A 23945-nucleotide genomic window follows, 5' to 3' on the forward strand; every position below is an offset into this window, starting at 1 on the left:
CCTGCCTGCAGTCACAGGCCCGCCCCCCTAGACCACCTGCTTGGCTTTGGTTGTCATCCCCTCTCGCTCAACAGGCAGAAGCTGCAGTCTCCCTTGCCTGGCTGTCTGCAGAGACCCTGCAGGGTTTCCCTGCTTCGCTCCTCCCCGCCCTGGTCCTGGCAGCAGGGTCTGTGGTGTCCAGCGTGGCCTGCATCCCCTCCCCACCCTCGCCCATGGTTCAGCCTCTCCTCCCGCTCACCCCAGTACACCACGGCCTGCAGCTTTCCGGCCAGGGTCGGCCACTTCACTTCTGTGTCTTGGAGTAGTCTTCCCTCTGAACCGCCCCCCTAGTGCCCTCCGGACTCCCCCGCAGGGGTCACCGTGTGGATCGTCACGCTTCTCAGCCCCTGGCCGGGTCCCGCCCCCCTCGGAGCCCCGTGTCAGCGGTGCCGGCCTGCCGACGGTTACGTTAGATGGCGTCGTGCATTGCAGTACGAGCCCTGGCAGGAGGCACACCCCTGCCCATCCTGATATTTTTAAGAGCTCGTGGTATTGACAGAAGCCACCCTTTCTCCGATGTTGGTCTGGTTCAGCTTTGTGGCCCATTTTGGGGGAGCGCAGATAAGCCTCTCTGTCAAGTGCTGAGAGTCAGAAAACAGCCTTTTTTACGGTGAACTCTCAGCACCCTTCCTTAGCAGAGGCTCATAAATTGACTTGCCCATCCTGGCCTTGGTTTAAAAGAACGGGGTGTGATGGGGAGAGGCTGGGGCTGGTGTGGACACCCCTCCCCCAGGGAGGCCATCTGCACCCTTCTCTCCGGACAGCGAAAAGCTGCCTCACAGATTCTTTTGTGAGGACAAATATGAAGCCTTTCCTGTGTGTGTGTGTTTAACAGCTTTATTGAAGTATAACGTACATACCATAACATTTAGCGATGTTAACTATACTGTTTAATGCTTTTTTCAAGTAAATTTACAGAGTTGTGGAATCATCCCCACAATCCAATCTTACACTGTACCCACCCCCTCAGTGGGATTCTCCCGAGCCCATTACAGCCGTCCATCTGCCCTTTAGGGATTAATAATAGGATGTTTATAGCAGTGTCTCCTAAATACAGCGTTTGGAACTCCTGGGTGAGATGGCCAGGGACCGAGTCAGAAGCTCTCGGAGTGGTGGCTGGACTTACAGATTTTAACAGGTGAACCAGGTGATTCCAAAGGGCAACAGAGGCGCTGCAGCTACTTTGATTCTAATTATCTAGTTGCTCAGCCACGTCTGATTCTTTTGTGACCCCCATGGACTGTAGCCCACCAGGCTCCTCTGTCCCTGGGGTTTCCCAGGAGTGGATTGCATTTCCTTCTCCAGGGGATCTTCCTGACCCAGGGATCGGTCCTGCATCTTCTGCACTGGCAGGGGGATTCTTTATCACCGCGCCACCTAGGAAGCCCACCTTGAATCTAAGGTCCGCCGTTATTTTTCAGAATATCGCTGTTCTAGATCTGTGAACTCCAAAGCAGAGGGTGCAAGGTGACCCGTGGAGGTGCAGGAAAGAAAGATTTGAGTGTTCACGCACACTTCAGTTTCATCTTCAAAATTAAAGCAAAATTTAAACCTTACTAAGAGCATGAAGATTGACCTGGGACCCTCCCTCAATTTATCAGACGAACATTCGTCAGGTACAGTCCTTGAAGTGTCCTTTAGAAGGAGTCAGAATTCTGGAATTGTTTATTTTCGAAACATTGGAATACAGACTGTGTTTTATGAGTGTCTAGGTGACTGGTTTTAGGGATGTTATTTAACTAAATTAACCTCATAAAAAAGGCAGGTGGTTTTACAAGATTCCTGCAGGGAAACTCCAGATGATTAATACAGGCCCAAACAAACCACAAAGAAATGGCCAACACATTATGAGGGAAACCCATGACAGGCTAGAGAGATGTGATTTTTCCTCTGGCTTATTGATTCACTTACTGACACCTTTAAAAAATTGAGAGATGGCTCACAAACCATAACATTTGTCCTCTTAAACGTACGGGTCAGGGTGTATTAGTACATCCTCAGTGTTCTGCAGTCACCACTGCTATCTAATGTCAGCGTGTGTTCACCACTCCAAAGAGGGACCCTCCCTACCTCTTAGACTCCCACCGTTCCCCAGCTCCTGGCAACCACCCGTCTACTTTTTGTCTCTGTGGGTCTGCCCATTCTGGACATCTCAGATGCCTGGAATCAATCAATACCTTTTGCACCTGGCTTATTTCACTTGGCGTAACATCTCCAAGGTTTTTCCAGGTTGCGGCCTGTGTCAGCACTTCATGCTCCTTTATGACAAACAGATACAACAATTTGAATCTGTAATTTTAAATAATTATAATTTTAAATCTATAATCCTCAGCATATGTCATTTTGAACTTTTAGCTAACTCTGTGAAATATGCTCTCTTCTTTTTAACACGTCATTTTATAATCTTTTGCTGTTTCTCAATGCACAGTATAACTTGAATACACATGTGGGAAAGGTACTTAAATTTTTTTCTCAACATGGTCAGAATATGGCAACCCACTCCAGTGTTCTTGCCTGGAGCATCCCAGGGACGGGGACGGGGGAGCCTGGTGGGCTGCCGTCTATGGGGTCGCACAGAGTCGGACACAACTGAAGTGACTTAGCAGCAGCAGTCTGTATATTGCCTGGAATATGGAATCATCTGTTTTATTTTACTCACCCTGGCAAGTGGAAGTATCTTTAACTTTTATTGATACATATGTCTGAGAAAAATCATGACTGGGAGCCACGTGGTGTCCTTTGTCAGAGAAAACCAAGACTAGTGGTTTTGAGTGTTCTTCTAGGCTGTTTTATATGGGTACATTCTTATTTTTTTTTTAAAAACTTAGTTCACCTTGTTACACATATTTTGATCTGTGAACTGTGATTTTTCACTTAATAGTTTGTCTCTGATACTGTTGTAGGATTTGGTAGAGTTGGAATTTACTGAGCGGTTTTTCCCTTTTCTGTTTAACGAGTATGTTGGTGAGCGTGTGAGTTTGTGCTTTACTTTTTGCACAAGACGTGCGCGGGGTGTGCTCGGCCGTCAGTGGGTGCTGTGCCCAGCTGGCGCGTCTCTTGCTTTCTGCATCCATAGGGAGCACAGAGAAGGCTATGTTTTCTCAGGGAAGAATTTTTACTCGTGTGTTTTTCTCTAGGACACAGAGCTTACTTTGTTTTTTAGTCATTAAAAAAGAATTCCAGTCCTTTCTTAAGATGCATTTTTTTATTTTTTGACTACAGAAAAAATAAATTAATGTGGATCGGTACAAAGAAAAAAAATTGAGGTCACCTGTATCCACATCAGTCAGAGATTCCCGGTACCAACACCTGACTGCATAAAACGCCATGCCGGTTGACTGCCTTTGTGCGTCTGCGGAGATGTCTGCTGTGTTTCTCTCTCTCTCTCTGGTTCTTTTTTCTTTCCAACAAGAAGTCATTATATTTTTGTAATTCCTTTAAACTAGAGCTGAGGATCAAAATTATGTGTAGAATTGAAAAATATGTATATATGCCTGGACCCTACTGTATTCTTTAAGTGACCAGGACCTGGGCATATATATTTAGATTTCTTAAAATCTTTCCTGGTTACTCAGTGAAGCATTTCTGCCTAAGACCCACTGTTAGGATAACACTGTCCAGCTTCCCTTTTCCCCACACATGTCGTAGTTATGACCCTTTTGAATGTTTTATAACAGGGCCAGATAGGGGTAGAGTGAGGAATGCACCTCGGAAGGAAAATTCATTGAGATGGAAAAAAACGCAGTCATTAAGACAAATCATATTGTAATGCAGTATTTAAAAAACTCAAAACGAAAGTAAAAAATTCAAATCTTAAATCGACAGGCTCCAGTTGAGCACTTGCACAGGTTGGTCTCACCGTCCTGACCCTGGTTTTGTGGCAGCAGAGGGTGCGTGTCTGGTTCCCGGCCTTGCCGCGATGACGGGATCATGGCGGGATCATTCTTGGTTGTGGGGGCCAGCCTGTGCATTGCAGGCTGTCCAGCAACATCCGTGCCCTCCACTGTCTAGCTGCGTGTAGCACACTCCCCCTGCTCTTTGTGACAACTCCACGTATCTCCAGACACTGCCCAAGGGGGAGGGCAGAATCTCCCAAGCTGAGAACTCCTGTGTTATATGTGGTTCCGTTTCAATAAATTGAAATTTGTTGCCTTTGTCATACAGAAAGGTGTGTACTGTCACATGGTAAGTGTTAGCTGCTTAGTCGTATCTGACTCTTTGTGACCCCATGGACTGTAGCCCACCAGGCTCCTCTGTCCATGGAATTCTCCAGGCCAGAATACTGGAGTGGGTAGCCATTCCCTTCTCCAGAGGATCTTCCCAATCCAGGGATCGAACCCAGTTTCCCACATTGCAGGCCCATTCTTTACACTCTGAGCCACTGGGGAAGCCCAGCTATTACGCAGTAAATGTTATATTTATTCAGTCACTTAGCCTGTAAGTCAGTTGATTCATTTGGAAGTTGTAGCTCTGAGCCTGTCTCTAGAAGAGTGGCCCTTTGAGGTTAATGAGTTATCAGCTCTGAGCTTTATTTGGAGAGTGATGTGGACCTGTTGAAAAAGGAATTCCTTCTCTTCAGTAGTGTACTTTTAAGCAGTTGCAACCCATTTGTGGTATCTGTTGATCTTGTGAATGTTCAGAAGTGGTAGTGTTTTCACTGCATTTGGAATAGAAGATGGGTAAGAGAAGGCGGATATTCATGGTGACTGAGCATTTAGTTTTTGTATTACTCTTTCCTGAAATATAGGCTGGGGTTCTCATCGGGAAATACCCTTGCCATGGATTATTAACGAGAAACGGAGGCCTCTTTTTTTTTCATGGAGTCTCCAGGTCTCATTTGTTTGCTGGGGTGGCGTGGAATGACCGAGACACCCCACGGTGCGGGACACCCACCCCGGGCCCGAGGCAGGGGCCTGTGTGTGCGGAGAGCTTGATTCTTCACCCGACTTCTGACCTCACGAGGGCCTAGCGTGTCCTGCCCTCCTTAAGAGGACCCGTGGCTTCCCCCGTAGGGCAGAAAGGGCCGTAACCTGCCTCTGTGGATACCACATCTGTTTTTATTTTCCCCTGGTATTTTTTAAGTAAGAAGAAATGTGTGTAGGTTAAAGGGCCTATGGGGAGGAGGCTGGAGATAAACACTGTACAATGGGAAGCTTTTCCATATGGGCAACGTGGGGATGCTTAACAGCCGGACCCAGTGCAAACGCTGGCCGAGCCCCTCGTAGTGGCCAGTGCCTTCCTGGTGTGTGTGGATCACCATTTGGTGCGTGGAGGAGCCTTTTATTTGCAAGTTAAATCAGAGTCGGTGGTTGTGACCCGTCTTCCCTGAAACATCTTAGTAGTGTGTGTCCTTAGTCGCTTCAGTCATGTCCGCCTCTCTGCGATCCCATGGACCATGGCCTGCCAGGCTCCCCTGTCCATGGGATTCTCCAGACAAGAACACAGGAGTGGGTTGTCATTTCCCTCTGCAAATCTGACCTGAGACAGGCCAAAACGATCTTAGTCGTAAAGGGGGATACATGCCAATTTCAGAGAGAGACAAAGGAACGTGGAGGTAGCAAGTCAGTTGCTTGCGACGTTGGTCTGATTCAGTCGCCGTCTTCTAGTTTATTGTCAAGTAGTTCCTTGATCTGAGAGTCGGGTCTTTGCAAAAATCTGGGCTGTGTTTCTCTTTTTGCCTTGCTCTGGAGTGGTTTCACCTGGAATGCAAAGCCCCAGGGCTCTGTGTTATCCCACATTTAAAATATTAGTGGAAGTATCTGACTCCTGTAGACATAATCAGATTGCTTCTAAAACCCAAAGGTTTGTGAAAGATACCCTTAATTCAGCCTTCCCTTCAGACCCACTGTTGCTGAAACTTGCCAGCCAGAGCAATTACTTTGTCAAAGGTCTTGTTATTGCTCCTAATGGTAAATAATAATTTGGTCCAGGTGCTGAGGAATGTGGGCAAAAAAATGAAGACACACGTCCACGGCCAGAACATAAATTACAGAACTTTGAAGAAAAAAAAAAAACATTATTGATTTAGCCTCACTACGAGAGGGGACCTTTCTGTAAATCTTCAGTCCTCGTTATAATTTTAGAGTTAAATTCTTTATAATTAAAAGCACTTGGCAAATAATGATTCATTTAAACTGTAGTTCTGATATATTACTCTAATTATTGTTACCATGCAGCGCCCTTTGGCCTGGAAGTGAAACCCGTGTCCTCTTGACACCAGAGGTTAACAGAGCAGGAAGCCAGAGCGGTGTGTGTGCCTGCGTGACCAGAATAATTTAGTAATTGTCTAATTACCTGAGCAGTCTGATGCCACTGCTAAAAATAGTATTAAAAAATTAAATGAAAGTCTTTTCTTGTTTCTCATAACCCATCTGTTCTCTATTTTGGGCAACCATGTGTTCATGGGTATAAAACATGATTCATTTTAAAAGATCAGATCGCTTCTCCTCTGTTGGATAAAATATGTTTTTAATGGGATGTACTATATAGTAACTCATAAACAGCTCTCGCTTCTGAGACTCAGTTGTGGAGGTAGGGAGGCTCTGATATTTTGTCCTAAATTGTGACTTAAAATCTGGAACCGATGTTGGTCAATTTGATATTTATTTCTTCTTAAAAATGGCGGGGGGGAGGGAGAGTGTCAGATGAGGACTTCTCACCATTATCTCAGGAAAATTAAGTTGTTTGTTCAACAAATATCAGAGGCAAGTTATCTCCTGCCCTTGGTAGTAGAATTCAGTAGACAAGCTATCTGTTCTCACGATCTAACAGGAGAGTTACCAGGTAAACAAGCCAGTTTTAGTCAGTGAAGACAACAGCCCGTGGTTCCCAGTGGGGTGGGCACATGAGGCAGAGCCAATTAGGGGGTCAGGGGCAGGCATCTTTGAGGAGGTGACGTTGAATCTGGGGCCTGAACGATGAGGTGGAATGAGCTAGTTCTGCAAAGATGTGGGAAACAGTCTTCCAGGCAGTGGGCACAGCAAGAGCAAGGACGCTGAGGCAGGATAAGGAGCTTGGAGAGAGGCTGGTCAGGTGGGTCATGGGAGGCATCTGAGTTTTACTGATCACTAACTCATAGACTACTGACAAGTAGTCTTTCTAGTGGCCTTAATTTTTTGTTATATTTTAAGGCAGTAGAGCAACTCAGCACAGCACAGAGCAAAGCAGTAGAACCCATTCTTCAAAGCAGAGCCTTCATGGTACCCGACGGTACACAGGTGGGGATGGGACTGCTTGTCCTCCACGTTTGATGCTGCTGAGTGCGTTTCTCGGGGTTCCGCTACTCCACATGTGGGTTGAAAACCAGCCCCTAGCCCACTCCTCTCATTGGCAGGAAACCGAGGCCCAGAGGGCAGATGGGCCTTGCTTGAGGCCACATAGCTGTTGACACCTAACCCGAGTATCAGACTCAGATTTCTCACCTTCAGTTCAGTTCAGAATCTCAGTTGTGTCCGACTCTTTGCGACCTCACGAACCATAGCACGCCAGGCCTCCCTGTCCATCACCAACTCCTGGAGTCAACCCAAACCCATGTCCATTGAGTCGGTGATGCCATCCAACCATCTCATCCTCTGACGTCCCCTTCTCCTCCTGCCCTCAATCTTTCCCAGCATCAGGGTCTTTTCCAGTGAGTCAGCTCTTCGCATCAGGTGGCCACAGTACTGGAGTTTCAGCTTTCAACATCAGTCCTTCCAATGAACACTCAGGACTGATCTCCTTTAGGTTGGACTGGTTGGATCTCTTTGCAGTCCAAGGGACTTTCAAGAGTCTTCTCCAACACCACACTTCAAAAGCATCAATTTTTCGGTGCTCAGCTTTCTTTATAGTCCAACTCTCACATCCATACGTGACCACTGGAAAAACCATAGCCTTGACCAGACGGACCTTTGTTGACAAAGTAATGTCTCTGCTTTTCTTTTTACCGTGTTGCTCAAAACCTTTTCCCCAAGACTTAACCCATAAGGAGGACAAGCCATGTGCTGAAAGGTATAGTGAAGAGGTGGATGAGGGCTGTGTAGGCTGGGCAGCCGCTTCTTAGACAAGAATTAGGGTCCTTGGTCGGTGCCAAAGGCAGAGCTTGAGCACACTTCAGTTAACTCTTGAAAATCGACCTTGAGTGCACTTCTGGTACCATTTTGCAATGTGTCTTTACTGACGTTCTCCCTGTCCTGCCCTGGGATGTTCGTCGCCCTTTAGAGCCCCATTGAGGCTGTCTTCCATTTTAAACTGCGAGGAATGTACAGGTAAAACGGTGGCTCTAAACTGGGCAGCATTTTGGTCTCCATGGGGCATGTGGCAACCTCTGAAGACATTTTTTGTTTGTTCTCCTGTGACACCTGGGGTTGTTTCCGGAGTCTAGGAGATGGAGACAGAGACGCTGCTGAGCATCTGCTACACAGCATGCGCCCCCACCCAATAGAGAATCGTCCTTCTCAAGAGTGAGCAGTTGCTGTTTACTCGCTCAGTCATGTCCATCTCCTTTGCAGCCCCATGGACTGTAGCCCACCAGGCTCCTCTGTCCATGGGATTCTCCAGGCAAGAATACTGGAGTGGGTTGCCATTTCCTTTTCCAGGGGATCTTCCTGGCCCACGGATCGAACTTGCGTCTCCTGCATTGCCAGGCAGAGTCTTTACCACTGAGCCCCCAGGGAAGCCCCAAATGTCGGCAGTGCTGAGGTCCTGGTCTGAAACACCAGCATCGCTGGCAGTATAGCAGAGCCCCCGACACCACCCACCATTCCTGGGTAGAATCGCCCACATACCCAAGACTGTCATTTCTTCCTTGGTTTATTTTGTGTTTGTTTTTGGCTGAGCCCCAAGGACTGAACCCCTGAAGTGCGCGCCCCTAGGGTGGCACGTGCTAGAGCAGGCCGGCGGGAAGCAGCGAGTCCGCCGGCCCCTCCCTCCCCAGAGGCCCCTCCATGTCCTGGTCCTCCTCGCTGTTCTCCTCTGCCTCGCTGTTCTCCTCTCCTGCAGCAGCCCCAGGACCCGCCGGCTCAGAAGGGCTCCGCGCCGACCACCAAGGTGCGGCGGACCATGAGCAGCCGCGTGCATGAAGCGGTCAAGGCCATCGCGCTCTGCCACAACGTCACCCCCGTGTACGAGTCCAACGGCGTCACCGACCAGGCCGAGGCCGAGAAGCAGTACGAGGACTCCTGCCGCGTGTACCAGGCGTCCAGCCCGGACGAGGTAAGCCCCGCGCACGCCCGCCGCCCGGCTGCGCCGCGTGGCGAGGCCCGCGAGCCAGGTTGATGCTGGGCCCCTAAAGGCCCTGCCCTTCCTCCGGAAGGAGCAGTCTTGACCTTGAGATGCATCATAAATCAGGGAAGAGCAAGAGATCTGTGTGGTTCAGACAGACAGCGCACGGGACACAGGTCCCTTAAATGAACCACATTCCTTCAAAAAGCTTTATTGATACAATCCACATAGCATGCAGTTGCCCCTTTAATGGAAATACAGCTCAGTGTTAATACTATTTTCGTGGCGTTCTGTAACCTCACCACAGTTGATTTTATTTATTGATTAGTGAATTTTTATTTATTTTGGCTGCACAGGGTCTTTGTCGTGGTGCTTGGACCCAGTCGTTGCTGCGTGTGGGCTTAGTAGCCCGACAGCATGTGGGACCTTAGTTCCCTGACCAGGCATCGAACCTGTGTCCCCTGCATTGGAGGGCGGGTTCTTAACCCCTGGACCACCTGGGAAGTCCCCACCACACTCGACTTTAGTGCATTTTCACCACCCCAAAAGGAAGCACTCCATGCCAGTCTTCCCACAGACCCCCACCACTCCTCCCCGCAGCCCCTGGCGAGCCCTGACCTGCATTCTGTCTGGGTAGACTGGCTGTTCTGGATGTTGCGTTCAAGTGGAAACACCTGCTGTGTCTCGTTTTCTGCCTCATTTCTTTCGCTTCGCGTGTGTTTTCAAGATTAATCCACGTAGGGGTGTGGATCAATTCTTCGTGCCTTGTTTTGAATGAACGGTATGCTTTTGAATGGATAACACTGTGTTCCGTTTGTCTGTTCTCTGGTTGATGGGCCTGTGGAATGTTTATATCTGTTTTTCTGTGAACCTCTGTGTCCAGGTTTTTGTGTGGACACGTGTGTTTAGTTCCCTCGGTGTGCGTATAGGAGAGGGATTACTGGGGGCGTTAACTTTATGTGTGACCTCGGTTTCACAGCATGTCCTTTGGGTTGTGTCTGTCTGAGCTTTGCCTATGATGATGTCAGGTTACGCGTTTCTGGCACCGGCCTTGGTGTCTGGACTCACACGACATTGGCGTGTCCCGCTCTCAGAGGTTCTAACGTAGGTTTCTTGGCTAAGGTGGTGTCCCCTAGAAAACTCTCCTTCCGGCTGAAGTCGCCGTTTTCTGTGACTGACTCATAACACCAGCCCCCTGGGTGACAGGGTGAGGGCTTTAACCAGAGTTTGTTTTCAGAGCCCGGATTCTTTTACTTTTCTGCTAAACCTTTCACTAAACCATTTTTAGACACCACTAGATACCAATTTTCATTAATTTGAAATATAGCCCCTCTACTAGGTTTCAATGTATTTTTTTCTTAAAAAAATGAGAATATTAATATTGGCAAAGGTTTTGCATCCTCCTTTTTTTCACTTAATGTTTTATCATGCCTGTTTCTAAATTTTGTTGAGTATTATTAGAACGCAGTTCTTCAGATTTACTGCCCATGAATGGACCGTGACATCTTTTAACTGCTCATATTTCTGGAATTTAGATTATGCCTTCATTTCAAGCAGCAGTAGTTAGAAACATTTCTAACGGGCATCCTTGCACCTGATGTTTGCAGAAATGGTGTAACTGGGTTCATGATTTGGCCAGGTATCTCTGAGGGCCTCCCGTGGGCCAGGCACTAGGAGTCTACATTAAACAAGACACCAGGCCACGTCCGTAGGGGCCGCTGGAGTGACACAGTGGAGCACGTGCATCCTGGGTTCCCAGCTCCACACCTGGGCAGGTTTCTTATCTTCACGGTGGATCTGTGGCATGGGACAAGAGGGTGTTGTGAGGCTTTTAGTGAATGGTCAATGAATCCCGCGGGTCAAACTGAATGAATATGTTTATGTAAATTACAAGAGCGCTTCCCGGGATTTTTTTTTTTTTTAACCATTTTACTCTTCCACCAGCATTGCAGGGAATCCCAACTATTATTAGTCTTATTAATTTCAAGAAGGAAGGAGGGGCTTCTGTGGTACATGAAGTTTTATTATTTATTTTTTTTAATATGTATGTGATGACAGTTGACTCATTGGAAAAGCCCCTGATGCTGGGAAAGATAGAGGGCAGAAGGAGAAGAGGGCGTCAGAGGACGAGACGGGTGGCTGGATGGCATCACTGGTGCAGTGGCCACGAACTTGGGCAAACTTCGGGAGATGGTGAGTGACAGGCAGGGCTGGTGTGCTGCAGTCCGTGGAGTCACAAGAGGTTGGATGCGACTGGGTTACTGAGCAACATCAGTGACAGCTGACATTCACCATGCACCTGGGATTGTGTGAAACTCTGTCTCTGTTATTATTTAATGCTCACAGCAGCTTTGGGGAAGTGCTGCAAGTATTAGTTAGTCATATCTGACTCTCTGATCCCATGGGCTGTAGCCCGCCAGGCTCCTCCGTCCATGGAATTCTCCAGGCAAGAGTACTGGAGTGGGTTGCCATTCCCTTCTCCAGGGGATCTTCCTGACTCAGGGATCGAACCCTGGTCTCCCACATTGCAGGTGGATTCTTTACCGTCTGAACCATGTCAGTGACTATTACTATTTAATGCTTCCAACAGCATTGGGAGGTGGTTTCTATCATGACCTCTGATTTACAGATGAGGAGACGGACACACAGAGAGGGTAAGCAACTTGGCCAACGTTGCATAGCTGGTGAGCGCCAGAGGTTGGTCCCAGGGAGCACCTGCTCTTGCTGGCTCAGCCTTCAGCCTCCTGGTAAAGCGTGTGGTGGAATAAATTGTAGACAGAAGCCTTGGAGTTAAAGGAAATGTTGCAGGAAGGGAAACCTCTTCCAGGGTCTGAGAGCGGGCTCTTGTCTAATACTCAGAAAAGAACTGTCCGAAGAGACAGACATGCTGGAGACTTAACTGGGAAGGGGCACCCTAATAGAGAGCAGGAGGATAAGGGAACCAGGAGAACTGCTCCGCCATGTGGCTCCCAGCCTTGGGTTTTATGGTGATGGGATTGGTTTCCAGGTTTTTTCTGGCCACTCTGCCTCAGGGTCCTTTCTGTTAGCACATGAATTGCTCAGCCAAAGTGGCTGCCCGCGGGAAGGACTCTGGGAGGTGGCGGGACACGTGGTGTCTCCGTTTGGCCTTTCCCGAACTCCTCCAGTTGGTGGTGGCTTGTTAGTTCCGTGTTCCTCACTAGGACCTCCTGTCTCGTGCAGATGGTTACCTATGGTGCCTGGTCAGGGTGGGGGGTTTCAGTGTGCTTCCCCTAACAGACTGAAGCGACTTAGCAGTAGCAGTAGCAGATACTACTCAGACGGAGGGGCCTGGTAGGCTACAGTCCATGGGGTCACGAAGAGTCGGACACGACTGAGCGACTTCACTTTCACTTTCCCGTAACAGAAGCAGGCTTTTCTCCTGTGCCCCATTCAGCTAAACTGTTCCTGGAAGGAAAGAATTCAGGCTGAAACTCATTCATGTGTTTTGAAAGTCTGGACCCCTCTGAGAACATCAGTGAGCTGGTGGTTGATGTGGTCGAGGGAGGCACAACGGGAATCTTCTCCAAAGGTCAGGAAGGACGCTTGGGTGTGTCTTTCCCTGTGAGGTCCTTTCTTCCTCCTCCTATGGGGCAACGGAACGTGTCCCCTGGGAGAGTCCTCCTTCCGTCTTCTCAGTATTTGTGGAAGAGCTCAAACTGTGAAGCCCAGTTGATCCGTGACCACTGATATCTGAACCAGGCTTTTTAGGGGTGAAAAATGTGGTAGCCCTTGGCCACATTCTGAGATGGGACTTGTGTGCAGAAAGAGAAAAGGAGGGAGGGACTGTAGGTACGGATGGAGTCTACTGATCTCTTGGGACTTCTGCCCTGGAACAAAAAGCTTGTCTCTTTTGTCACTGTTTCTTCACCGGGGTTTGCCTGCTTGATCTTGCCTTTCCATTTGGGAATGCGAGGATGTTACCACTGAGTGGGCCTTGTGAGAAAGGACCAGAGTCTTGATAGTTATGGGCTGGGAACCAGTAGCTTGTGGGTGTTCGGTAGAATTTAAATTAGAACAGGTTCCAAATGTTGGTGGTTGGATGAGCACTTCTGCCTCTGGGCTCCTGTTGACTACTGACACGCATCTGTGGTGGTCTTTAATGCCTGCCTGCACCCCTGGTTCCTGCTGAACTTTGATATATTTGTTTTAGAGCTGTGCAAAGGTTTACCACAAAGGTAAATCTTCCATGGAATGCTGTGTGCTTCTCAGCTCCTTTTTTGTTAAAGAGAAGAGCCCTTTATCTCTGCTGTTCGCTAATTACTTTGGATTCAGATTTGTCCTGTTTTGCTAAGATTCTGAATAGTATTTCTTTGTAGAAAGATATTTTCTTTTGGTCTTCGGTGTCTTCATAGAGGTCAGTGTTACTTTCTTGGTTTCCTTTTCCCCGTGACTTTTATTTTTTTATTACTCAGTTATTTCAGGTTTATGATAGAGAATGTAGAGAAGAAAAAAGGTAAGCCAAACCCTACCAACTAAAGGCGTGTTATTGTTCAGTTGCTAAGGTGTGTCCAACTGTTTGTGACCCCGTGGACTGCAGCCCACCAGGCTCCTCTGTCCATGGGATTCCCCAGGCAAGAATACTGGAGTGGGTTGCCATTTCCTTCTCCAGGGAACCTTCCCAGATCAGGGACTGAACCCGAGTCTCCTGCATTGGCAGGTGGATTCTTTACCACTGAGCCACCAGGGAAGCCCCACTAAAAGGTGTAACCACTGTTAATATTTTCCCCACCAACCTTTTAAACTACTTCGAAAGATGCATACCTCGAAACAGAAATCTGTGTATGTAAATAGACCATCTGACAGAAAGTTGGCCGAATCTGTTGCCAATGAAATCTTTCAGAAAGTCGTCCTGTTTCCAGATCTCTTTGGGATTCCGTGTAGGAGCAGCGGGGTCTAGAATCCTACCTTTGAAATTCTATATCAATAAAGCCTCACCGGTGCGGGCAAGGTCAGTTGATGGAATACATGCAGAAGCCAGTATCCGTTTTACTTCGGAGCTGCTGGAGTAATTCCTACCAGTTGGCGCAGGATTCATTTCCTGTAACAGAAAGCAGGATTTCCTAAATTTGTTTCCTGTGCGCATTCCGCCTGGGAAGCCTTGAAGTGTCCTTATTCAGCTACTGATTACAGCCTGGGGGCAGCGCCCGCCCCCGCCCGGGTACAGTGGCTCCCCAGGGAAGTGAAATGGCTGAAGTCTGCTGGGGAGAATTCTGCCCTGACCGCATCCCATCCTTTCGAGGATGTTTGGCACCGTCAGAGGTGGGGTGCAGTGGAGGGGGCTTCTACAGACTCTAGAGGTGGAGAGCATCCCTGTGTCCATTAAAATGTCAGGGGCTGGGAGTGATGCAGACGGGGTGACGGAAAAGGGGTGTGCTGTGAAGGTACAGCGCTCTAGAGGTGGATTTTACTTTTTGTTCCCCACTCCGGTCTTCTCGCCTGGAGAATCCCATGGACACAGGAGCCTGGTGGGCTACAAGCCAGAGCTCTCATGTCGCAGAGCCAGACACGACTGAAGCAACTTAGCATGCTCTCATTATTAGAGTAACAGGGCTTCCCTGGTGGCTCAGTGGTAAAGAATCCGCCTGCCAGTGCAGGAGACGGGTTCAGTCTTTGATCCGAGAAGATCCCCCGTACCGACGAACGATGGAGCCCGTGCACCCCAACTGCTGAGACTGTGTTCCAGAGCCTGGCTTTGTGACAAGAGAAACCACTGAAGTACTGCTACTCGAGAGTAAGCCCTGCTCTCTGCAACAAGAGAAAAGCCTGTGCAGCAATGAAGACCCAGCACAGTCGAAAATAAATAAATTATATATATATATCTAAAAGAAAACAGTAGCAAGAGCTTTTTATAGAAAAGTAAAAAATTAAAGGAAAAAAAAGCCAAAAATATTTTGATGTTTTTGCTACCTCTGTCTTGTATGTGTGTGTATATATATACCTTATATGTTCAACGACCTTGACTCGTTCCCTTGTGTTATCCCTTTCCGGTGACCATCCATGATGGGAAGGCTCTTAGTGACTGCTGAGATGCGGCAGGGATCATTCTTTCTGACCTTGACTCGTTGCCTTGCGTTGTCCCTTTCCGGTGACCGTCTATGATGGGAAGGCTCTTAGTGACTGCTGAGATGCGGCAGGGGTCATTCTTCCTGCCTCCCAGGCGTAACACTTCGGTGGCCCCTCTTTTGGCGTCGTGACTAACATCATGATGGAGGGCCTTGCGTGTTCAGCCCCTCTGTGCATCGCAGCGCCCACAAAAAGTCCCAGCTGTCTCATTTCGTGTTTTCTTAGCCCTGTTGCAAAGAGTGAGGAGCAAAGCTGTAGGGGAAGGGAAGCTCGTGGCCTTGAAGAGGGGCTGGCAGCCTCCCAGTCTGTTCGCAGCCTTGAGGCTTTTTTCGCTTCCCTCCATGACTGCATCCCTGTCCCTCCTGAACGCCTCCTGGTGCCTGCATCTCGGCCCCAGGCCGTGGACAATGCCAGCATTCAGACACGCGTGGGGGAGTGGAGTGTTGACGCAGAGTGGTTTGGGAGGCTGAGGGAGCTCCACCGTCGCATGGCCAGGCACTCGGGCCCGAGGGTGAGGTCAGAGAATGGTGGTCGGGAACTTGATAAAAACCCTCCGTCAGTGTCATTTATTAACCATCGGGCTGGAATCTTGAAATAGGAGTTCGGTTGCTCAGAACAGAGGGGTCCTGTGTAAAAGGCAGGACCGTGGGGTTGTGGGGGACACGAGAAAACTGTCGTATTCGCCTTGTTTGGTTTGAGCTCATCCGTGGACAGACGTGTGAAAGTTCGGTCCTTTTTCGTGTTCGTTTTGGCCAGCGTGGATTAAGTAAATAGTAGTTTCTGAATGGCTAAATTTTAATGGACGGGATGCCACCCTTCCTTCTCAGATACTCATTTGCATCAGAGTTAAGTGATAGGAGGCTGAATTTTGAGTATAAGATCAAGGAAATTTAGATCAGGGAGTGGCCCTTTATTCTGCTACCTTGATCGCCGATTCTTTGTGAAAAGAATGTTTTAGCCGCAGTTCGTGGGGTGTGGGACCTTAGTTCCCCGACCAGCTATTAAACCTGCATCCCCTGCAGTGTAAGCTTAGTCTTTACTACCGGACCCCCCGGGAAACCGCCTGTCCACTGATTCTTAAACATTGCTGGCTCCATGATGGTTTATTTTTTTAATCAGCAAACTTTAAAAATCACTGCATTCTGTAAGAGTCAGCTTCTCCTGAGAAAGATCAGAACCTGGAAGACTGGGCCCGCTTTCTGCCTGGCAGCAGCGAGCGAGTGGGGCGGCTGCTGCCTGTCCCCCGGCGCCCCGCCCCCGCCCCGGAGGCCCGCCCTGCCCCAGTCCACTGCCTGCCCTGTCCTGTCGACGGTCGAGCCTGCAGCCACCCTGTGGCACATTTTGGAAACTATTTTTTTTTTTTTTTTGGAGGATGGTTGCTTTCCAGTGTTGTACTGGTCTCTGCCACGCATCACCATGAATCAGCCACAGGTGTTCATGTCCCCTCCCTCTTGAACCCCCCTCCTGCCCCCCGCCGCATCCCACCCCTCTGGGTTGTCTCAGGGCCTCGGGTTGAGCGCCTTGGGTTATGCGGAAACTTCCTAGCAGCGCTCTGGTTGGCGTGTGATGCTGTGTGTATTTCAGTGCCGCGCTCTCGGTTCAGCCCGCCCTCTCCTGCCCCCGCTGTGTCCTCAGGTCTCTTCTCTGTCTGCGTCTTTATCCTGCCGGGCAAAGAGGTTCATCAGAAGTACCGTTTTTCTAAATTCCATGCATGTGCTTTAATATATGGTATTTGTTTCTTTCTGACTACTTCACTTTGTATAATAGGCTATAAGTTCATCCACCTCATTAGTACTGACTCAGATTTTACGTTCCTTTTAATGGCTGCATAATATTCCGTTGTATATATGTACCATAACTTCTTTATCTGTTGGTCTTTCGGTGGACATCTGGGTTGCTTCCTTGTCCTGGCTATTGTAAACAGTGCTGCAGTGAATATTGAGGTATATGTGTCTTTTTCAATTACAGTTTTTCAGGGTATATGCCCTGTAGTGGGATTGCTGGGTCATATGGTGGTTTTATGAAACTTGTTTCTTCAGTAAAGAATACCCTAGGTCTGTGGATACATTTATAATCCTGAAAGGCTGGCTTCAGGCAGACTGGCTACTCTTTGTAAGCCTGGCTGTTTATCTGATTGAAGGCCACCAAAGAACCCTTTTATTAATAAATCAGATAGTGCATTTGTGCGTGTTCTTACGTTTCGCATGTATCCTGCTTTTGACAAGAATTCAAGGCTCTTTAGCCTGCCTGGCATAATTCCCAAGCACACATTCCCAGGTACAAAGGGAAAGTTATTAAAACTTATCACAGATGGCTCGTTGCTGACCAACAAATGATGAAAAAGCCCTTTCATGGGCAGCTCTGGCGAGAGTTCTTCAGATGGGCTTTTATTTTCGTGGGGGCAGGGTAGAGTGGCAGACTGTTTTTTTTTCCCCTGACCCAAACCGGAATATGCAGCCAACTCACAGAGCCAGATCCCTGCTCTGGCACTTTCTTGGTTTCTAGCATTTGGCTTTGACTCTTAATTTGTTTATTCATTTACCTAATGCATGCGTGAACGCTCAGTCGTGTCCAACTCTTTGTGACCTTGTGGATTGTAGCCCGCCAGGCTCCTCTGTCCATGGGACTCTCCAGGCAAGAGTACTGGAGTGGGCTGTCATTTCCTTCTCCAGGGGATACTCGCTATGTAGGGATCGAACCTGTGTCTCCTGCGTTGGCAGGCTGGTTCTTTAACACCAAGCCACCTTATGCGACGTCTTTTTCTGCTGCCGTTTTGACCACTAGATAGCTTTACCCAAGGCCCTCTAAGACCCCTACTCAGTGAGACTCAAGACCCCTACTCAGACTCAGTGATACTTCAGGTGAGACTTGAGGATTTGGCAATATGGAATGATTCTTTTGAACTAAAGCTCTGACCGCCTAGGGGAAGAAGTAGCCTTATTCACATTCTCTTGTTCTGCGAAGGGATAGCTAGCGTCCCTTTTTGACCCCTGAAATGTCTGTCTCCACCCCAGTTGAGAAGGCCTAGATAGCCCCCCATTCTGAACAGCTCTCTTCGGAGTAGGCCCCAGGGGATTTTATGTCTTCTGATAGAAATCAGCTTTAAATTAAGGCTGACTTAATGTTAGTTGAAGTGAGAGAGTGGAAGGTGAGAAAGAAAGGCCCCCGCAGGGCTCATATCCTGTTGGAATCAGCCCCTGAGGAGACCTGTGAGCTTTTGATTAGGACCTTGGCCCCGGGGGTGGGGCTGGAGGGCGGTGGGGGCGTTGCTGAAGCGGAGTGCGGGCCGAGAAGATGTTTCCGTGCCTGGCAGTTCACGCTTACCCGGAGCTCGCGTTGCTGGTGCTCATTTGAGATTTCCGGTTCAGCTTTCCCTCCAGCACAGTCCTGTGGGGTCTGTGCCAGGGGGCATCTGGGCTGGCTGAGGCCAGAACTGCCCCCACAGCCCTGCAAGCCGCTTCCCGTTTCGGATCCTTTCTTTTTCTTTCTTCTTTTTTTGGGCCAGCACAGGGGCTCCGTTGCTGCACTCGGGCTCTCTCGGTGCCACGAGTGGGGGCCGCCCGTCCCTGTGATGCACGGCTTCTCACTGTAAGGACCTCGCTTGTTTCGAAGTCTAGGGCGTGTGGTCTCAGTAGTCCTGGCAAGCGGGGTGAGCTGCTCCGCAGCACGTGGAGCCTTCCTGGACCAGGCATCGGCCCTGTGTCCTCTGCATTCGCGTGTGGACTCTTCACCACTGGATCACCAGGGAAGTCCTCTTGATTGACATTAAGAACAGGCTTTCGGGGACTTAGCGTATCTCCTTGAAGCCCAATATCTCAGACTTTTCACATCATTTCAGAACAATTAAATACGTTTTTAAGGAGTGAAATAATAGTTGTTTAAAAGCAGGGATTAAAAAAAAAATCTGTTCCCTAGCAGTCCTGTTAGAAAGCATCAGAGGAAGAATTATTTTTTGTTTGTTACTAAATTGGTATGTAAAGGAGGATGTAAATTTAGTCAAGCTTTTGAGTCTTGTATAGACCTAGGTATTTATAATCTCTCACATTGTGTAGGGATATTTATTTACTTAATCAAAACTAAAAATGCTAAAAATAAAAGAAATACATGTATACACTAAAACGTTTCAGTAGCATACATGGAGAAAAGGAAAGGCTGGAAGGAATTTCTCTTTGTGTGTATGACCCAGTGAGCATTTTAATGCACACGAAAGTGAGAGTCGCTCAGCCGTGTCCGACTCTTTGCGACCCCGTGGACTATCCAGGTCTCCCGCATCGCAGGTGGATTCTTTACCAGCTGAGCCACCGGGGAAGCCCAAGAATACTGGAGTGATCTCCAGTGGATCTTCCCGACTGAGGAATCGAACTGGGGTCTCCTGCATTGCAGATGGATTCTTTACCAGTTGAGCTACTACTCAATGTTTTTTTTTCATATATATGGATGAGATTTTTAAAATATTTACTGATTTTTTTCATTTTAAACTCTGAAAGAAAATTGTTAGTAGATAAGACGGCCATACTGAAATTCAGAGTGATTAGAACAAACAGTTACATGAATGCATTTCTGAAGACTTATGCAAGTTAGTAGCAAAAAATAAATTACTACTTGGGACTTCCTGGCAGTCCAGTGATGAAGCCGTCGCCTTCCAATGCAGAGGATGTGGGTCCATCCCTGGTTGGGGAGCTAAGACCTCACACGCCTGTGGCCCAAAAGCCAAAACATAAAACAGAAGCAGTAGCATAACAAACTCAATAAAGCCTTAAAAACTGGTCCACATCAAAAAAAAAAATTACTTGATTAGCCCTGTCTTTGGAGGTGGAGGTTGGTGGGGACTAGGAGGTGGTGAAGGTCGGTAGGGATTAGGAGATGGAGGTCGGTGGGGATTAGGAGGTGGTGGAGGTCGGTGGGGACTAGGAGGTGGAGGTTGGTGGGGACTAGGAGGTGGTGAAGGTCGGTAGGGATTAGGAGATGGAGGTCGGTGGGGATTAGGAGATGGAGGTTGGTGGGGATTAGGAGGTGGTGGACGTCGGTGGGGACTAGGAGGTGGGCATGTTTGGGGGCTGTTACTCTGCCCCTGGTGCCTCCTGTCCACTTCCTGATGGTGACGGGGAGTCAGGGGTGCCAGGTGCTCACGGAGGATGCGCTGATGTGTGTGCACCTGGTGTTCTGAGGACGGGCGTCTGGATGGCCCGGGATGGGCACTTGTCTTGGGCCTGGGTCTGCTGGGCCTAGGGTTAGATCTCATCTCAGCCCGTCGTAGCTGCCAGTTGGGAGCAGCTCCCCTCCCGTCTCTGTCTGTTTCTTCATCCCCCATGTAGAGCTGGTTGGCAGTTCCTGCCTCCGTGGGCTCTTCTAACAAGTGGACACGATGCTGTCATCCGTACACCGTAGCTCATCATCCTTGCCGTCCCCCTTCCTGTGGCAGCGGGGGGTCGGGGCGGGGTGGTCGCCCCTTCCCAGCTCCCCCCTTTTCTACTCCTCTTTGCTTCTTTCCCTGAAGACCCCAGGCCAGATTCCTCTGCAGACATGTTTCATTTTCTTCACGGGCATTTAAAACATGCAGCTTACTTGCTTACACTGAAAAGTTGAGAGCGCTTTTGGACAAGGTCGGGTTTCTGGGTTTTCTTGAGAAGCTGGAGCCATGCCCACCCTGGGCGCCCATTCCCGGGGGACGGCCGCCTCCAGCTGGGGCTCGGGCCCTTGCTGGCTGCCGTCCCCAGCGGTCTGGCCCTCGCCTTGGAATCTGCGTCCTCCGTGCCTTTTGATGCGCAGAGAAGCAAGCCTTGCTCAGGCTGTGAAAACCTCTAGCTGGTGACTGGACCCGTCCCCCAGCAAGCGCAGAGGGCGGCGGAGGGCATGGCTGTGCACCAGGTCAGCCCCCCAGCAAGCGCAGAGGGCATGGCTGGGCACCAGGTCAGCCCCCCAGCAAGCGCAGAGGGCATGGCTGGGCACCAGGTCAGCCCCCCAGCAAGCACAGAGGGCGGCGGAGGGCATGGCTGGGCACCAGGTGAATCCAGGTTCAGCCCCGGAACACCACCGCTCACAACTTGGGAGCTTCTCCGAGCCTCGGTCTCCTCACCGGCACAGACCAGCGTTCTCACCCTCATCAGGCCTGCCGCGTGGGTGGGCTGGGGGTGATTCTCTGTCGGGGCAGGGGGCTGTCCCGTGAGATGTGGAATGTTTAGCAGCTCCTGGCCTCCCGACAAGATGCCAAGAGCGAATGTCCACCCTCTGCTTGGCTGTGACAGCCAACACTGTGCCCTTGGGGGGCAGAGCTGCCCAGTGGAGAGCTACCGTAGATTCCGTCCCAGTCGGGTATCCGTGAGGTTTAATGGGGAGCCTGGACGTGCGCGCCACCCCCCTCCCCCGCCACGCCCGCCTCGTGCTCCTTCTTTCCCCATATTTGCAGTTTGCTCGGTGCAGATTCTTCCCGATGGGACCCCTGGTTGCACTGGTCACCCTTGAACCTGTGTAGCTCTCTCCATGGTCTGGCTCGTGGCTGCTTCAGGGAAGAGAAGGCAGCTGTGAGCCCGGGGCGCCCGCAGGCCTGAACTGGGTGCTGGCATGTCACCGTGCCAGTGCGCCTCCCCGAGGGACGCAGGCTCCGCCCCAGCTCAGCTGTCTCCGTGTGCCCGTCCGCCTTCCTGTTCGTTGGCTGGACCTGTGCACCGGGACGCCCGCTGTGTGTCTGACCTTCGGCCCTCGCCTCGTTTAGGTGGCCCTGGTACAGTGGACGGAAAGCGTGGGCTTAACGCTGGTGGGCCGCGACCAGTCTTCCATGCAGCTGAGGACCCCTGGCGACCAGATCCTGAACTTCACCATCTTGCAGCTCTTCCCCTTTACCTACGAAAGCAAACGCATGGGCATCATCGTGAGGGTGAGTTGTCTTTCGTTTATGGCTAAAAATTGTTTGTTTGTTTGTTTTTCTTGATAAAACACGCCTAAGTCTGGTTTGTGTCTGAGGGTGAGTTGTCTTTCGTTTATGGCTAAAAATTGTTTTTGTTTTTTAAAAACGCACCTAAGTCTGGTGTGTCTCTGGCTGGACGTTCTCTCTTACCCCTTTCTTCCTCTAGCATTGCCTGTTGTTTAGACCAACCAGAGGACACAGTTCCCTCTGCAGAAAGAGAATTTGTTCTTCAGTTGCACAGATCTCTGATAGCTGCTCAGCTTTTTGGTCAACCCCATTTCAGAGTGAAAGGTCTAATGAGTGTAGATCAGGCAACTCTTGGTAATAATATATTTCTCATTGTATATTCATTTAATTAAAATATATTTTTTCTATTGAGGTGAAATTCTGGACATGATTAACTTATTACCATTTAGTACATTCATAATGTCGTACAGCCACCGCTTCTGTAGGGTCACCCCCAAAGGAAACCTCATAGCATTAAGCAGTCACTCCTCAAACCTCCTTGCCTGTCGTCTTTGGAAGCCTCCAGTCTTCTTTCTGTCCCTAGGATTTACCTATTCTGGGCAGTTCATGTAAGTGAGATCACACAGTATTCCTGGCTCCTCTCACTTAGCCTAAAGTTTCAGACATTCATCCATGTCGTGCCTGTGTCCATGCTTCGTTCCTTTTTATGGCTGAATAGTATTCCACGTTGATTATCCATTCACCCCTGAGCGGGTGTTTGGGCTGTTTGCAGCTTTCGGCTGCTGTGAGTAGTTGGCTGCTGTGAACACTCATGTAAAAGGATATAAGTACCTATTTTCAGTTCTCCAGGTTAGATGCCTAGCAGTGGGATTGTTGGGTCTGTTTCCCAACTGCTGGATAATTCTCTTTTAACTTTATGAGAAACTGCCACAGCTTTTCTGCAAAATGATGCACTCTTTACATTCTACCATGTGAAGTTCTGGTTTCTCTTCCTCAATGCCTGTTATTTTCCATTTTCTTTTCATTGTAGCCATCCTGGGTACTATGACGTGGTATTTCATTGTGGTTTTGATTTGCATTTCTCTAACGGCTAATGATGCTGAGCATCTTGTCATATTCTTATTGGTCGCTTGTATTTCTTCCTTGGAGACGTGTCTGTTCAAGTCATTTGCCCACTTTTTAATTGGGTTGTCTTTTATTGTTGTCTTGTAAGAGTTCATTATAAGGTCTAGGTCCCTTATCAGAGATATGACATACAAATATTTTCTCTCATTCTGTAGCTTATGTTTTTGTTTTCTTGATAAAATTCTTTCCATGCACGTAAGTTACTTATTTTGATGAAGTCCAATTTATTTTTTTCCTTTGTTGCTCTTGACTTTGGAGAAGGCAGTGGCCCCCACTCCAGTACTCGTGCCTGGAAAATCCCATGGACATAGGAGCCCGGTGGGCTGTATAGTCCATGGGGTTGCCAAAGAGTCAAACACGACTTTGTGATCAAACAGCAGCAACAGCAGCAGCATTAGACACGCTTTTGGCTCATTCTGTTGGCAGAAGCGGGTCACTGGGTCCAGCCCCCTCACTTGAAGGGGGAAGTGGGAATCATTAAAGAGGCCGCTTCTCCAGGTTAAAGTTAGACGTGGTCCTGATGGTCCAGTGACCCACGGCAGGGATGTGCCTTGAAAACAACGCCCTTTAAGGGATTTTATGTCCCTGAGGCCAGTAGGTCCCCAGGGGATGTATATCCGGGGATACC

The 23945-nt window shown here is 49.1% G+C and overlaps 1 protein-coding gene across 4 annotated transcripts in view; it reads left to right on the forward strand.

Moving 5' to 3' along the window:
• Window positions 1-23945, forward strand: part of ATP9A (ATPase phospholipid transporting 9A (putative)) — a 122686-nt gene that overhangs the window by 67289 nt on the left and 31452 nt on the right. For 3 of the 4 annotated variants that reach the window (XM_027558250.1, XM_027558252.1, XM_027558254.1), the window contains exons 14-15: window positions 9016-9228; window positions 22034-22195. In XM_027558250.1, the coding sequence (XP_027414051.1) occupies window positions 9016-9228; window positions 22034-22195 (375 nt within the window). The remainder of the gene's footprint in view (window positions 1-9015; window positions 9229-22033; window positions 22196-23945) is intronic. The other variant, XM_027558251.1, reaches the window with a different exon arrangement.

This window comes from Bos indicus x Bos taurus, chromosome 13 (assembly GCF_003369695.1).
Source record: "Bos indicus x Bos taurus breed Angus x Brahman F1 hybrid chromosome 13, Bos_hybrid_MaternalHap_v2.0, whole genome shotgun sequence".
NCBI lineage: Eukaryota > Metazoa > Chordata > Mammalia > Artiodactyla > Bovidae > Bos > Bos indicus x Bos taurus.